The sequence below is a fragment of the Martes martes genome (genome assembly GCF_963455335.1).
Source record: "Martes martes genome assembly, chromosome: 12".
NCBI classification, from domain to species: Eukaryota; Metazoa; Chordata; class Mammalia; order Carnivora; family Mustelidae; genus Martes; species Martes martes.
The window spans coordinates 85,454,654-85,471,242 of NC_137900.1; the positions used below are offsets into that span (position 1 = coordinate 85,454,654).

At 42.7% G+C, this 16,589-nt stretch overlaps 1 protein-coding gene across 1 annotated transcript in view; it reads right to left on the reverse strand.

The window, feature by feature from the left end:
* DENND1A (DENN domain containing 1A) overlaps positions 1-15,806 on the reverse strand; it is a 494,905-nt gene extending 479,099 nt beyond the window's left edge. Inside the window, exon 1 of the mRNA XM_080819425.1 lies at positions 15,697-15,806. Within this exon, the coding sequence (XP_080675551.1) occupies positions 15,697-15,713 (17 nt within the window). The 5' untranslated portion in view covers positions 15,714-15,806. The remainder of the gene's footprint in view (positions 1-15,696) is intronic.
* Positions 15,807-16,589: the final 783 nt, after the last annotated feature.

The following is a 16,589-nucleotide window of genomic DNA, read 5'->3' on the forward strand; positions in this document are numbered from 1 at the left end:
TGCACAGTGAGAACAGAGACAAGAACAACTCTAATGGAGTATACTTGGAATTTTCATTTCTTCTGTAGGTCATCAGAGTTCAGAATAGGAGAGTACCAGACAGTGAGGGGATAAAATTTTACCTCAGTAGCACAGATGCCTGCTAGTCACTAGGAATACAACTGGAACAGTGAATATGAACCAGTCCTTCAGATACCAGATCTGAGAAGGGGACCTGACAGCCACCTAGGGCACAAAGAACAGTGCCCATGGTAACCCATTCACCCTGCTTATGACAAACAACAAATCTAGATAGAGCTCACCTTGCTCAAGGGCATACAGAAAATAAAAGACCTTTTAAAAATACTGCAAATTGAGGAAAGGGAACATCGTCTCTTAGAAGTATGTATCTCTGAAAATGATTAAGAAATATGTTTCAGGAAACTGGTATCCTTAAATAGAACAGAAAAAACATGACTTTTACAAAACAGGAACAGAAAGCTACAAGAGGATAAGAAAGACAACAAATTAGAGCCTTTAAAAAAAAAAAGGATGGAAGAAAAAAGAATAACTCCTAGGAGAATAAAAATGCATAGCATTAGACATGTTACCCATGGTATTGTTGCCAAAATGTTTTTTTGTTTTGTTTTTAAGATTTTCTTTATTTATTTGACAGAGAAAGAGAGAGCGCGCGTGCGCGCACAAGTAGGCACAGCGGCAGGCAGAGGGAGAAGCAGGCTCTCTGCTGATCCCAGGACTCCAGGATCATGACCTGGGCTGAAGGCAGCGACTTAACTGACTGAGCCACCCATGCGCCCTTTGCCAAAATGTTTAAACATGAACTTAAGCATGAGGAAACAATGAGACAAATTCTAAATGTGAGAAATTCTATAAAACAACTGGTCTGGATGCTTTAAAAAGTCGATGTCAGAGCCAAAATGTGGGGGGCAGAAGAACAGTTCTAGATAAAAGGGAACAAGAGACAGGACAACTAAATGCAACATATGATCCCTAATTGGACCCAGGCTCAAAACAAACAGCTGCGAAGTACATTATTGGAACTGGGAAAATTTAAATATGGATTGTTTGTTAGATAATGTTGTATGAATGTGAAATTTCTTGATGGTGGTAAAAGTATCCTCATTATATATATAGAATATAATTGTCCTTAGGAGATATGCACTAAAACACTAACAGATAAAACATCATGGGGGCATTAACTTGACATGAGATTATTCAGCCAAAATAAGTAAAATAAATATAAGTACATAATGGGGTGGGGGTATAGGGAGGCATTACCTATCCCCTCATATTATAGGGAAACACTGATAAGCATTTCCCTATTCCCACTGCTTATGTGTAATACTGAATTTTCCTAAATTCAACACTCATCCAAAAAGCTGCAATCACTGATGACTTTCTATACTAAAAACCATACCACTTGTAGTTTAAAATACAATCCTCTTTCCTTTTTGAGGCCAGCATGACCTTGACACCAAAATCTGACAAGAACATTACAAGAAACAAAAATTACAGCCAAAATCTCCTATGAATATAGATGTGACCATAAAATAAGTATCAGGAAACGGATTCTAGCAATATGGATAAAAAGGATAATATATCACGACCAAATGGGTTTATCCTTGGGATGCAAAGTTAAACATTTGAAAATAAATGTCACTTACATTGACAAATGGGAAAAATCGTATCATCTCAATAGATGTAGAAAAAGCATTTGATAAAATTCAACCTCCATTCATGACTAAAGTGGCAACCCATAAATAGCAATTAATGCAGACCAAAAAACCTCCAAAAAGAGTCAGCCAAAGAGCCAGAAAAGGGACACCCTGACAAGTGAGAAAACTCAGGGAAAAAAAACCACCAAACATCAGCCAAACACCACAGAAAAACCTGTGTGGTTTTTCCACTCAAGCCAGCAAAGGACAAGCAGGGAAGAAACCAAATTTCTATCTTGGCCAGGCTGTAAAGAAATTAAGTAGGGGGCTGGGACTTTCGTCATCCCCAGCAGTAACGAGGACGTCCTCAATGTGGTTTCAGTGGAGAATGTGGAGAACCTGGACTTCCACTCTCCTGTGGCAGTAACTGAAGCCGTGGCGAGAGCAGCAAAAAGGCACGACTCTAGGGGCGCCTGGGTGGCTCAGTCGGTTAGGCAGCGGGCTCTTGATTTAGCTCAAGTCATGATCTCGGGGTCCCGCGTTGGACTCTCTGCTCAGTAGAGATTCTGCTTAAGGATTCCCTCTCTCCTTCTCCCTCTGCCCCTCCCTTCCACTCACATGTGTGCACATATGCACTATAAAATAAATAAATAAATCTTTAAAAAAAAAAAAAAAAAAGGCACTACTCTACCCAGCCAGAGAGCTATCAGTGGAGTCCTCTCGGAGAATCAGAACTCCCACCCACCACTCGTAAAAGGAAATTTCCCACCCTGGTGTTAAGGAAGCCTGAACAAGGAACCTACACACATACCCCAAATGGCAGTAAGAGGGCAAAGTATTCCCTTCCCCTTTGGAAGCAGGGTCAGAGGAAGCCAGCTCAAGACAGTAGGAAACTTTCTTCAAAGTTCTGGGGGCAAATTCTAGAGCCTAGAACTCCAGCAGCATACAAATTATCAACCAGGTTTGAGAAAGCAGACATTTTTCAGACATGGAAAAACTCAAATGCACCCTTTCTACAAGTCCACTGCTGTGATTGTCTCCTATAAGAACTGGAATATGAACTCTGGCAAATGAAATAAAATAACACAGGGGCCAGGAAATAATGAAACAGGAGCATGATGAAGGGACATTCCAGGATTATAACAATGTAGCTAACTTTGCACAGATCAGAACAGGAAGGTAGGAGGAAGCCATTAAGGGGGGGGGGGGAAGCAAGCCTTTAGACTGCAAGTATTATTTTAAGTTTGGAAAAGATTAAGGATATGATAAAGCAAATAATGCAAGAGGCGAAAAGGATTAGAAATGCAGGGAGAAGGGGAAAGTGAAACTAATATTTTAAAAGAATCAAAATCCAAATACAGCTCTTTCTTTTCCGGTCTCAAGCACTTTCTGAACTGCAGGCAGCAATGCAGACATGGCAAAGTCCAAGAACCATACCACACAGTACCAAATGGCACAGAATGGTACCAGTAAGCCCTAATCATAAAGATAAGTTAAGGAGGTAGAATCTAAGTTCCTAGGAACTTCAAATTTTTTTCAAGAAACGCAAGAAGGCTCTAAAGAAGATGCAGACCAATAAAATAAAATTAAAGCCATCGAGGCTTTTGCCAAATTCAAGGCCCTAAAAGGCATCAGTCTCAAGTTTGAGAGACATGCCTCCCCACCCCGTAGCCCGGGCTTTGTTTTTTGTTTTTTTTTTTTTTTTTTGAAGAGACACACTTATTACAACACTGCCAGGGCACCAGGCTGTGCTGGTCTGAGGCTACTAACAAGGTCAAAGTCAAAGCCAAGGCTCATGCTCTGAAAAGTGCCCCAATACCCACAAAGGGTACAAAGTAGAGCCTTCTGTCTGCCAACATGAGGATGGAAGGACTGGTGTGACATCTTGGCTGCTATCTATACAGGGTGGGTGTCCCCTTGTGCTTTTTTGTGCAAATAATTGCAAAACTAATCTATATATTAGAATGTAGAATATAGCTTTTAATTCTGGATGGATTATAAGAAAAAAAAAGTTTATATGACCCTGATGTTAAGAACATTCTCCTTCAAATGGGATGACACTACACCAAAAAGGAAGAAAAGGTTATTCCAGCACACTACTTGGCCTATGTTGAGCAGTATTTAAATACTTATAATAACACTTTTATTTAAATACTCATAATAACATTTAATTTTTAGACTTAACCTAAGGATAAATAAAGGACTTGGTTCTGGCCATGGATCAGAACTAAAACAACCACATAAAAGTAAAAGTACAGCTTAGAGAAACTAGAAACAATAGGTATCCTTCCTTTAGAGAGTGGAGAATAATGAAACACTGCTGAAAGTTAATGGAATAAAAAGGGTTAAGTAACAATGTCAAAATAAAACCATTATAAGAATTAGAAATAACAGAGGCACCTGGGTGGCTCAGTCAGTTAAGCATCTGCCATCAGCTCAAGTCATGATCCCAGGGTCCTGGGATCGAGCCCCACATGGGGCTCCCTACTCAGTGGGGGGACTGCTTCTCCCCCATCCTATCCACCTCCTCTGTATTTGCGTTATCTCTCAAATAAAATATTTTTTAAAAATTAGAAATGATATAATATATAAAAACTATATATTAGTATATATACCAATATATATAATACGTATGTATATATATATTTAAAAATATATAAAACCCTAGAAGAGGCAAAGAATTACTATAAAGGGACGCATCATCTTTCACTTCAGGGAGTCAACAAATACTGTCTAAAGTTAAATTAAGTGAGATCTACCTAAGGGTTATGGGTTAACATTCTAGAAGAACTAGAAGTAAAATTGTTAATACAGGTTCTTGGGAGGATAGAGTATAGACTCAATGCTCTCCATCATGAGTGCTTACAAACTATTTTACCATGTGCATTATAACTTTGATTAAAACAATTTTAAAGTCTGACAAACACATTCCATTGGTGAAGCTGTAAGGTAACAGGCACTCTCATATGTGGGACTATGTACTGGCACAATCCCTGTGGAGGGGAATTGGACACTATTTAGCAAAATCACATATAAATTTGCTCTCTGATCCAGCAATCCCACCTCTAAAAATCTATCCCAATGGTATAATGGTAAAAATATAGAAAGACACATTTATAAGAATATTCATTACAACACCATTTGTAATAACAACACTGGAAGCAATCTAAGCGGCCATCAGTATAAGATTGTTTGAATAACCCATAATCCATCCATCAGAGTACTAACTATGCTGTCCTTAAAGAGAAATGAGGATGATCGTCAGACACTACTAGAAGTGATCTCTCTACAAACTATAAAATGAGAGAAGGGAAGGAGAGAAAAGTGCATTCAGAATGCTACCATTTACCTGAGAAAAGGTACTTCTGTTGGTGTCACTGGAAATCAGCACTTTTGGGATGAGCACTAGGAGATTCAGATACAAGGGTGAGGAGGTTAAATAGAAATGCTATACTCTTGAACCGGAAATATCAGTACGAACAGTCTACCTTTAACACACACACACACTTATTTCCTAGTGCTGACCCCTGGAAAACCCTGGAATAACGGCTGACCTAGTAACAAAAAAACTAAACAAAAAGAGTCCCAAAACCCAGACTATAATCTCTAATACCAATTCCCACCAAAAGGAAGCAAGACTCCTTAGAGAAACAGAGGAACACAGGTCTGGAGCAGGAAAAATAGAAGACAAGCTCAGAACATCTTGTCCTACCAAAAGGCAAGGGAGCTATTTTAAAAACTACTGGGATCAGGATCCTGTCAAAAGGATTCTAGAAGCTAACATGAAGAAGCTGTCACTAGACAAAGATAGGACAAATTAAACATCAGTGAGAACTATGGTAATTCAAATATAGTAAACATGTTTAAATCTATATGTTTAAGTGACTTGGGGGGGAAAAAGCAGTCATCTTTGGAAAATGCCAGCAAACTCAGTTTGAAAAATGAAGGGCATCAAATATTTAATCCTACTTTTCCTGGATGAACTGTACCTCACAGTAACCAAATAGTGGATATGGGCAAGTTTTTCTATATAGCCATACTGTAGCTAGTATGAAGAAATGATAATGTAAAAATCACCATTTTACAGCCCCTAATAAAAAGACCAGAAAGAGAGATAATCAGATATAATGCCCCTACTGATGAAAATACCTATCACCACATTTTAAGTATTCTTGCCAAGAAAAGAACTTGAATCTGATCAAGCAACTAAATCTAACTACCAATTTGTAGGAAATAAAGGTGACAGGACATATTAAAGAGGAGGCAATGTAAACTGCATAGGACAAATAACACACTTCTTCAATAAATAAATTGCAAGAAGGAAAAAAGACACTTACCAACCAACTGCAAAGTATGATCTTACTTGATTTAAGCAAATCAACACTAAAAATATACATAACTAGAAAACTCTGAACATATATGATGATACAAAGGAATTTTTCTTTTTTAGGTGTGATGTCCTTGTTATGTTTTTAAAAAGAAAAGTCTATCTTTTAGAGACACGTATGGCAATATTTAAGAATAAGATAGGACAGGACGACTGGGTGGTGCAGTCAGTTGAGCAACTGACTTGGTTTTGGCTCAGGTCATGATCTCAGGGTCCTGAGATGGAGCCCCAGGTCAGGCTCTGCGCTGCTTAGGATTCTCCCTCTCCCTCTTTCAAGATCTCCACTCTCAGCACCTGGGTGGCTCAGTGGGTTAAGCCTCTGCCTTCGGCTCAGGTCGTGATCTCAGGGTCCTGGGATCGAGCCCCACGTCGGGCTCTCTGCTCAGCAGAGAGCCTGCTTCCCCCTCTCTGCCTCTCTCTACCTACTTGTGACATCTCTCTCTCTCTCTCTATCTGTCAAATAAATAATCAACCTTAAAAAAAAAAAAAATCTCTACTCTCCCTCTCTCTGAAAACGAAACGAACAAAAAAGAAATGAGATATGATAGTCAGAATTTACTTCAAAATAATCCAGGTCTGGAGGACAGGAGGAGTTGCAGTCAGTTATCTATAAATGGAACTAAATAAGCCATACATTAATAAGCGTTTTAACACTGATGGCCATTTGAGGGCTCATTGTACTATTCTCTCTACTTTTGTAGATGTTCAAAATTTCCCTTAAAAAAGTCTTAAGAACAATAATTTTAAGCACCCAGGAAAAAGAAATGAGAAGTTAGGTTAAAAAGACTAGAAGTGGGGATGCCTGGGTGGCTCAGTTCGTTAAGTGTCCGACTCTTGGTTTCAGCCCAAGTCATGATCTCAGGGTTGTGGGATCAAGCCAGGTATAGGGCTCTGTGCTCAGTGTGGGGGTCTGCTTCAGATTTCCTCTCCCACCCACCCTAAATAAAATCTTAAAACAAAACAAAAAAACTAGAAATGAACAGTACCATCAGCTAAACAAAGAAATATAAATGATGCAAATCTTATGTAGAACTGAATAAAAATTTTCAGATATTGTTTGAGAGGAGAGGCATCAAATGTTAAATACTATTGTTCTTACTCACATGCTCATCTTGTCTAAGTGGACTTTAAGCTTCTTTTCTCCCAGCCAGCAAAAGGAATAATGCTTTGCATATATGAGGATCACAGAACTTCAAATAAATTCAGTAAAATATACAACACATACCTAACATACTCACAAAGAAGCAGCAAATACTTTCTCTGTGGCTTAAAAAAAAAAAACAAAAAAAAACAAAAAAAAAAAAAACAACCTATAAAAAGGAACACTTGCTTTGACCTTGATTCCAGGGGTTCAAATAAGTGTGCCCATCCTCACCAAGCAATGTTAATGACAGCTGCCATTTACTCCACAATCATTTCTCTGCTGAAGGTGAGATACAAGATTGCTTCTCATCCTTACAACAATCCTACAGGTCAATTTATCAGCTTCCTTCTACAAGTTTAAAAACAAAACAAAACAAAACTGAGGCTGAGAAACTTGGGACTCGGACAGGGACTGCGTGTGTCTCCGAGGCTCACATCCCCCCGCTCCTCTCACACGCTGAGCGCAAGAACTATTTGCTTGGAGTCAAACAGCATCTTCCTCTAGATGGGTTTCCTTCCTCCTGTTTATTCAAACAGACTAGGCAAGATCAATGAAACATCCCTGAAACCTTTCCTGCGGCTCAAGTGAGTTCGAAAGTTTATTTTTTTCTCTCTCTAAATCGAACATGGATGGATTTCCCTTCAGCAACCTGGCTCAGCCCACTTTAAGTCTTACTCATTGGCTGAAGTACGCACAATCACCAAGGAGCCCTTAAAGATCTCCTCCTTTCTCACTGCAGACTACAACGCCTTCTCCCAATTATAACTTTCCACTTTTCCTCAGAAAAACCAAACACATTACATAACTGGCCCTCACCTTCCAAACATTCCAAACCATTTATAACTTTGCTAACCTTGGCAAGTCATCTTTGATTCTTCTCTTGCCCCTTACATGTAATTTGTCACCAAGTCCTGTCAATTCTACCTAAAATCTCTCCCCCAATCTGTCCCTTTTCTTTCAACAACCAAAACCCCACTTCAGGCCTTGATCTTCTACAGCATAAACACAGGTCCATAAACCAGCGGTCTCCAATTTTTTTCCGTGCATTCCTTCCCATCAAAAAATTTGAGCATACATCTGATACACATATATTTCTAAACTGTGAGAATGTCTTACTATACTTATACATTTGAAAACACAAAAACAGAAATTTTGACAATTGATATAAAAACAAATAGAAATTCTAACATTTTTTTCGCACCCCAGTGGATCTACAGGCCAGAGTTAGCATAGTTCTATACTAATGCTGCCAGAGTGATCGTCCTAGAAACCCCAACCCGATCGTATTGCATTCCCAATTCAAATCTTTCGGTGGCATCATGTTCCAGTGGCATAAGCTTACTTTTTTCAACTCCATCTCCTCTAGCCCTTATTCACATGTCCTGTATTTCTGCCATACCTTTTACACAGTTCCCTCTGCCTACAAATTCTTTATCTTTGACACCCATGGATTTCTATGTTAACAGTATCTCCAAGAAAAAAAAATACATTCTAAATACTGTAACCAATTTACAAAATGAACTTTGGGAATATAACCTATCTTTTCTATAGGAAGTCAAATATTTTGAACATACCTTTTGTTACTTCCTTTATATGGCTTCTTTTCAAGTCCTAAATACTTGGAAAGAATGGGTATGGATTCCAATAAAAGTCAAGGAGACTAACTTTGTTTTTGTTTTCTTTGGTTTATTTTTCTTCCTTGTTTATCTTTCCATTTCCCAACAAAATCCTTTTAAGCAAAAAGGATGTTGTAAATCCAGAGATTAGTTCCCTCTAGGGCCAGGAAAAAGGCTGAACCTTTGCAACCCACAATGAGAACTCCAGCCAGGAGCTTACACACAGATGTGACAGCCTGAGACACATTTTTCTACAACACTCCAGGTTTTACCTTCCCTGTTTCAACTTCCTAGCTGCTGTGCAAAGCCCTCTGCGTTGACTGCAATGGCTAAGATTAGAATGGAGTTGCACCAATACACTATCCAGAAAAGTCATGAAAATTCAAGTGACTGACTTTGGGCACTAATAATGGGGAGCTCAGTCTCCAACAAGACTCTCATTCCACCACCCCAAGTTTTTGTATGGTCTTCCATGGGGACTCGCAGGGGAACACTGCATGGTGAGAGGAAAAAGAAGAGGCAGTAGTTGGGGGCAGGAGCGGGGGTTAGGTAAATCCCTAGATGAAGGACATCACATTTCAACTTCTGGTCTCATCCCACAGTAGGGAGACAGGTCAGCTCTGCTATGTAACAGGCCTTACAAAACAAGCAAGTCTGTGGTGCACTCTGGTAATGGGATCCCATGATGAGCCGTCCACAAACAAGACTGAAAAAGAGCTATCCTAAGAAGCCAAAGCTGCTTTTCTGTACCAGAAAACAATGCAAAGGGGTTATCCCACTCCCAAGTCATAAAACTTCCACTGGTCTCCCTCCGGGAATGCCTCCTCCCTTAATCAAGTCTCACCTTTCTTTCAGTTCAAGTTTCAACGTCTTCTGAGAAACTTCTCTGTCTACTCTGATTTTTTGTTTTCTACACTATCATTTGGGCCAAATCAAAACCACAATGAGGTACCACTTTACACAAAGTGGTACAATTGCTTTGGAAAACAGTTTTACGGTTTCTTAAACAGAGTTACCATATGATCCGGCAATTCCACTCCTAGGTATATACCCAAGAGAAATGGAAAACATATGTCCACACAAAATGTTCACAGCAACATTTTCATAACAGGGAAAAAGTGGAAACAACCCAAATACCTAACAACTGATGAATAGATGAATAAAATGTGGTTTTATCTATACAATGAAATATTATTCACCAATTAAAAAGTAATGAAATATTTACATGCTGTAACATAAATAAACTTCAGGACCATAATATTAAGTGAAAGACAAAAGATTATATATTGTATGGTTCCATTTACATGAAATGCCCAGAATAAATCTACAGCAACTAAAAGTAGATTAGTGACTGCTCAGGGCTGAGAAGGTTTCCGGGAATGGGAAGTGAATGCTAATGGGTACAAGGTTACTTTCTGGGGGTGATGAAATGTTCTTAAATTGGATAGTAGTGATTGATCACACTTTTGTGAGTATGCTAAAAATCACTTAATTATATATTTTAAAAAAATAAATCTTACAGTATGTTAATTACACCTTAAGTTGTTTTCTAACTGCCATGACCTACAAGGCCCTACTCAGCCCCCGTCTGTATCTCTGACCTTACCTCAAGGCTCTGTCCCATCAGTCACTACCCAAACCTCTGGCCTTCAAGCAGTTCCCAAAATGCATCTAGGGTTTTCTCACCTCGAGGCCTTTGTGTATATATATGCTCAACTCCACCTGAAATGAAAAGTCTTCCCCATTCCCTTTACAGGACAAATGTTTTCTCATGCTCAAAGTCTCCGCTCAAATGTCAGCTCTACAGTAAACCTGTTCTAAAACAGGACACCCGCCCCTGCCTTCTCCCTCGGCATTCCTTTCCTTTCTAGCACATCCACGTGGCTTTATGGGAATTGATCTGTTATTTTTAACCTGTTGGGTCCACCAGACTCTAAGCTCCATGAGAGCAGGAACGAGTATGTGTTATTCAGCCTAATTCTGAATGTCTAACACAATTCCTGGCATGTGCCTAAAAGTGATAATTAACATTTTTATTTCCCTAATATGCCACATCTTCACACATACTGCTTCTCCCTCTATTGAGACTACTGCCACCACCACCACCACTCCCCTCTGCTACCACTCTTGCCCTTTTCACACCTTTACTCATCTCTCCTGTCTCAGCTAAAACACTTTAAAAAAAAAAAAAAAGATTTTATTTATTTATTTGACAGACAGAGACCACAAGTAGGCAGAGAGGCAGAGAGAGAGGGGGAAGCAAGCTCCCTGTTGAGCAGAGAGCCTGATGCGGGGCTCAATCCCAGGACCCTGAGATCATGACCTGAGCTGAAGGCAGAGACTTTAACCCACTGAGCAACCCAGGAGCCCCGCTAAAACACCTTCTTGATGAAGCCTGCTTTCCTTGCTTGAGCCGTCCTGGGAAAACAGTCTCTCCATTTCCTTACCTATTCAGGACTAGCTGAACCTCCACCATAGCACTGATTAGAGTGTATCACACTGGGGTTTTTATTGGTGGGGAGGGGGCCTGGAGGGAGTTTACTTTGTTTTGCATTTCTGTCTCACTACAGAGAGTTTGGGAAACCTTAAAGTGAAGAAAAACCTTTTCATTTTTGTGTCCCTAGCACACAGGCCACTAGTAGGCACATGATACTAATCATGACAATACCAATAATGACTAATATTTTTTGAGTGCTCAAGATGTGCTTCACACCCTTAGTTCTACAGTGAGTGAGAGAATGAATAAACGGATACGCTTCTTGATCACAAACCTCAAAGAGTTCACAGTCTGACAGGGACAGAAGACAGGTATGTTGGCTAATGCAGAATAAATACCACCACAAGGCCAAATGAGCTGCCCTGTCCAGTCCCTATGGCTTCAAATCTTAAAGTATGCTTTTCTCTGCATCCATAAATGTCAGGTTTCCTCAAACTCACTTAGAATACTTCCTTCGATTACTTAAAATCCACTTCCTGCCCTTGGTGCCTGGAAACAATTTCTAGGATGTCACCACAAGCAATATTAAACTGCCACACAGTTTCCTGCTGTATGTCTGCATTATCAGTTAAATTGCTTCATATTAACCACATTCTAGTCCACTGGGATCACTCAAACACTAAATAAGATTTAAACCTACCTGTCGAAGATTGCCAGTTTCCACTGCTCCTTTTATCCCTCCAGATAAAGGTCTGCTCAGGTTTAAAGTTCAGGAGCTTTCCAGGGTGCTACCTGCACACTGGTGACCTTTTCTTTCCCTGCCAAGTAGGTGCTTGGTTTGAAGCTAGACAATGTTCGTTTAGATGAACATGAACTAAAAAAAAGCACTCTTTAGAAATAGTAAGTAATTGGGCACCCAAGTGGCTCAGTTGGTTAAGCATCTGCCTTTGGCTCAGGACGTGATTCCGGGGTCCTGGGATTGATTCCTGCATTGGGCTCCCTGCTCCCTGGGGAGCCTGCTTCTCCCTCTGCCTCTCTCTCTGTCTCTCATGAATAAATAAACAAAATCTCTTTAAAAAAAAAAAAGAAAGAAAAGAAAAAAGTAAGCAATTCTCTGCACAGACCAGGGCAATTAACTTAAAAAACATAAAACCTCTTTCTTCTCAAGAGTACAGGTAGCAAATTGTTCTTATAACTCTATGTACACTCACCTTGGAGCCTCAGTCAGGATCTTCAGATCCAACCACACTTCTTAAATCATTCCATAAACTCTTCCTAAACAACTTTGTATGTCAGGTACCAGGTCTGACAAAGCAAACTCAAGGACAAATAAGACAGTCCTGCTCTCAAGAAGTTTACTCTCCAGTTTAAGACGGTCAAGGAACTGAATTTGGTGCTAGAACAGTGATACACACAAGGGGCCACAGAAACACACGAGGGGCACCTGGCCTAGGATGGGGAAGGAGTGCACAGATGAGGGTCACCTGCTCTAGGCTGAAAAGAAGATGCACAGATGAGGGGTACCGGCCTAGGCTAGGGGTGATTGCACAGATGAGGACAGCTGGCTGAGCTGGGGAGGGGCTGAGAGTGCAGAACCAGGATCGGGGCAGGCTTCCTGGGGACAGCAACTAATCTTAGGCAAATAAACTCCCTTTCTCTCATGAAAAATGTGGTCAGTAGTACCTATATCATTGGACAGTTGTGGGGATTTGATGAAATGGTTCACATAAAGCAGTACCACCATGCCTGACACAGAGATTATGATCAACCGGCCTTAGCTTGAAGTCTGATCAAGCACTATAACTCAACACCTGTGCTAGCAACGCAATCGCTTTATTACTCATCATGCAACAGACACGAGCTGTACGATTACACAGTATTGTTTTAATCAAATTTTATTTAATAAGAGAATGTTAAGTCCTGCTCTTCGCATTAACAGTCTAATTCCTTGATCAAAACTTTCTTCACTTCTTAAAACATACCATTTCTGACATTTCTGGCATAAAATATATGGGTTTTCTTGTTTTTTGATAGAGAAGGTATAAAAGAGAACAATTGCTGAATTTTTAACACAGGCCCAGCAATCATGTTGGATTTATGATTTATTGCTCATTATGACTCTGCAACATAGTCCTCCCCATTATACCCTCAGGGAAACTGAGGGTGAAAGAGGTAGTTTGTGTGAAGTTCCAGTCAGTACACAAAAGAGCTGGAATTTGAACCAGCTCTGATTCCACATCATCAGCCTGACTGGGCCACATAGCATCAGAGATAAGAGGAAACACTGGCGGCCATAGTGCTCTCCTGTTGAGGGGCCCCAGAGTGCTGTGTTCCACCCCCACCCCAACACACACACACACGACTGTCCCTACACAACAGAGCCGACACACTTAGATTTCAACTCAGGCAGCTCAATACCTTGAGCTAATTCTGTTCTTTCCTTTCAGGGTAGAACAGTTAGTGACCAAAGTTCTGTTTCCTCCAAAGACTAGGGGACAGCATCTACGTAGATGGTCCCTAGCCACCTGTCCATCCCCATTCCTAGCTGTGGACAGAAATCAACAGTCACCATAAATCACAACTATTTTTCATAACTTCTCTTCATATTCCCTTTCAGTCCCACCACAAATAAAGCAAACATATTTCCCAAGCCTAAGCTTTTATCCCAGAGCAAGGCAGTTTCAAGATCAAAAAAGCTATTCTTTACACTAATTTCACACCTTAGTAAGTTCCTTCACCCAAGTGCTCAGCTGTAACAGTAATGGGTTCCACAAAACACACTTGAGAAATGTATGTTAACCTGCAACCTTCAAGAGCAAGACGGAGACCTGAGGTCTAGTCATTTGACCTTCCACTGGTTGGATTTTCATGCTGGTTCTGACACTGACAGCCTTATGTCAGGCAAGTTTCTGAACGTCTCTGTAACAAAGGTAAGCATCCTCACAAGCATACTCCGCGACTGTAAGGTGGCTTTTGGAAAGTGTTTCTAAGTGCTATTGAAATTCAAGTTTACAACTCTTTCTTAGAAGCAGGAGCTAAACTTGGAGTACCTCCTTAATCCCAATGCTTTACCAACTATGTCTTTTTACCTCCCAAACCTCTTAAGCTGTTGTTTGGAGCACACTTCTTTCTCCCCTTGTTTCCACAAAATCAAGAATGAACAGTGTGCTCATCCGACTGTTCCATTTTCACTATCATAAGCGAACTTTTCTAGCTTCATTTAGCGGATGTCTCGGGCCTGCCTCCGCACATATGAGCCATTAGTGAATGGGAAGCCTAAGCCAGTCAAGGGACTACCAAGGACGGGCAGGGGCCATGCTGCATGGACATCGACTGGACAAGAGAGACAACATTTGAATAATTATTAGAGTTTGTCCTCAGGGCCCTTCCCCTCTCAAACTTCCCCAGCATTATTCTCAAAGTGCTGAAATAAACACATTCCACAGACTTTCTTGTAAGCAGGTTTAAAGTGTCCTATGAAAGCCGTTTAGGGAAAAGCCTATGCTGTCAACTTTGTTTTTAAGTGCCCTTAAACAATTCTATTACTCACAGAGAAAAGTGAACATTTGTTAGTGATTAGAGATAAGGCATCTCATGTTCTGGAGCTGAGGAAGGGAGAGGCCCAAAAAGGACCTGACGGGAAGGGGAGATAGAGTCTAAAGCAACACACCCAAACTGGACTGCATAAAAGTTGCACTTTCCAAAGTCAACTTCTAGGTAGAAGCAAGGCAACAATGTTTCAATGGGTCCTGAAGTTTGATATATCAGCAATATCCCCAGAAAACGAATCCCCCACCGAGGAACCCAGGTGAATGAATGAGGGAATTTGCCAGATTGGATTTACAAAGCCTCCCCAACCACTATCAAGATCAGGTGCTCAATTACGACACAGAGGCATCTCCCTTCATAGCCTTTGGCCCTTGCTGTGCGGAGACTTTCACAGATAAGAGGTAAAGGAGGAAAGAGAAAGGGGCCTTCCTCCTCAGTCCATCCAGACCTTAAATCCAGGAGTGGCCCCCTCCGAGGACCTCAGGCGACTTTTTGTGGGGACCGCAGGCCGTAAGCAGACCTCTCAGGACCGGCCCAACTCTCAGGGGCGCCCCAAACACACCCATTTGGGGAGTTGCTTCCGGAGATTTCTCACCCTCCCCCCAACAGTTGTGTGAGCGTTTTCAGAGGTTCTGTTATCCCGGGGAGGGGGCCACCTTGTAATCTCTGAGACTCTCGCCCTCAGGTGAGGAGGGGACACCTGACCACCAGAGCCCTTCCACCCCGCGCGCTCCCCGCCCCCGCGCCTCCCTGGATCGCCATGGCAACCGTCCCCCTCCCCGCGTGACGCCGGCACGCGGGGCGCCCCTCAGGCCCCGGCAACAAGTCCCCCGCGCCGCCCGCGGCCTGCAGCCCTCTCCCGGCCTCGCCGCCCCGCGCCCGGCCCGGCACCGCCCGGCCGCACTCACTTGATCCTGGAGCCCATGGTCCCCGGGCCTCCTCATGGGCCCGCGGGCCCCGCTCGGCGCTGCGCTGCAAGCCCGCCCGCCCGCGGCCGACCGGCCTCCCTCCGGCGCTCTCCCCGCCCCTTCCTCCCTTCCCTCAGGCTGGGCCCGCCCGCTCGAGGCTCGCTCCCTCGTCGCCGCCGCCGCCGCCTCCCGGGGTTAATGTACTCGCTCCAGCCCGGCGAACGCCATGGTCGCCGGCGCGCGTACCCGGCGCGCACCGCCCCCTCCGCCTCTCACACCGCCGCCTCCTTCTGCCCGCGCCGCCGCCGCCGCCACCCGCGGGGGCTGCCGGGAAGTGTAGTCCGCTCGCGGGAGGCGGGGCCGCCTGAGGGCTGTCGGGGACCGGAGCGGCTCCTCAGTCCGGGGGGACTCGCGGAGCTGGGCGCGCCGTTTCCCCGAGGTCCCCCGAAGACTTCCACCCACCGTGCTCCCATACCTCTTCCTACAGAGAGTGGGGAATACACCCTCATCCTATGGAGGCCCCCGAGCTCACCTGAAGAAACCTCCACCCGTTCCAACGCTATGAGTCCTCCCGCCCAGTAGCTTTGGCGTTCAGATGTCTCCCACTCAGGCCTCCGGGAAAACACAAGTTTTCCCTTTTTTAAATGCCACCCATACCTTCCAGTAAGGAAGCCACTTATGTTAAGCCGCTGCGGCTTAAGGGAGCCTCTTCTCTATCACACTACACACTTCCCCAGCATGGTGCTTGACAGAAGCCCCTCCCTCTTCCCTTAGATCTTTCAGGAGAGGGGCACCTGGGTGGCTCAGTTGGTTAAGTGTCTGCCTTCCGCTGGAGTCATGATCTCCTGGTCCTGGGATGGAGCCCCACATCAGGCTTCCTGCTCAACAGGGAG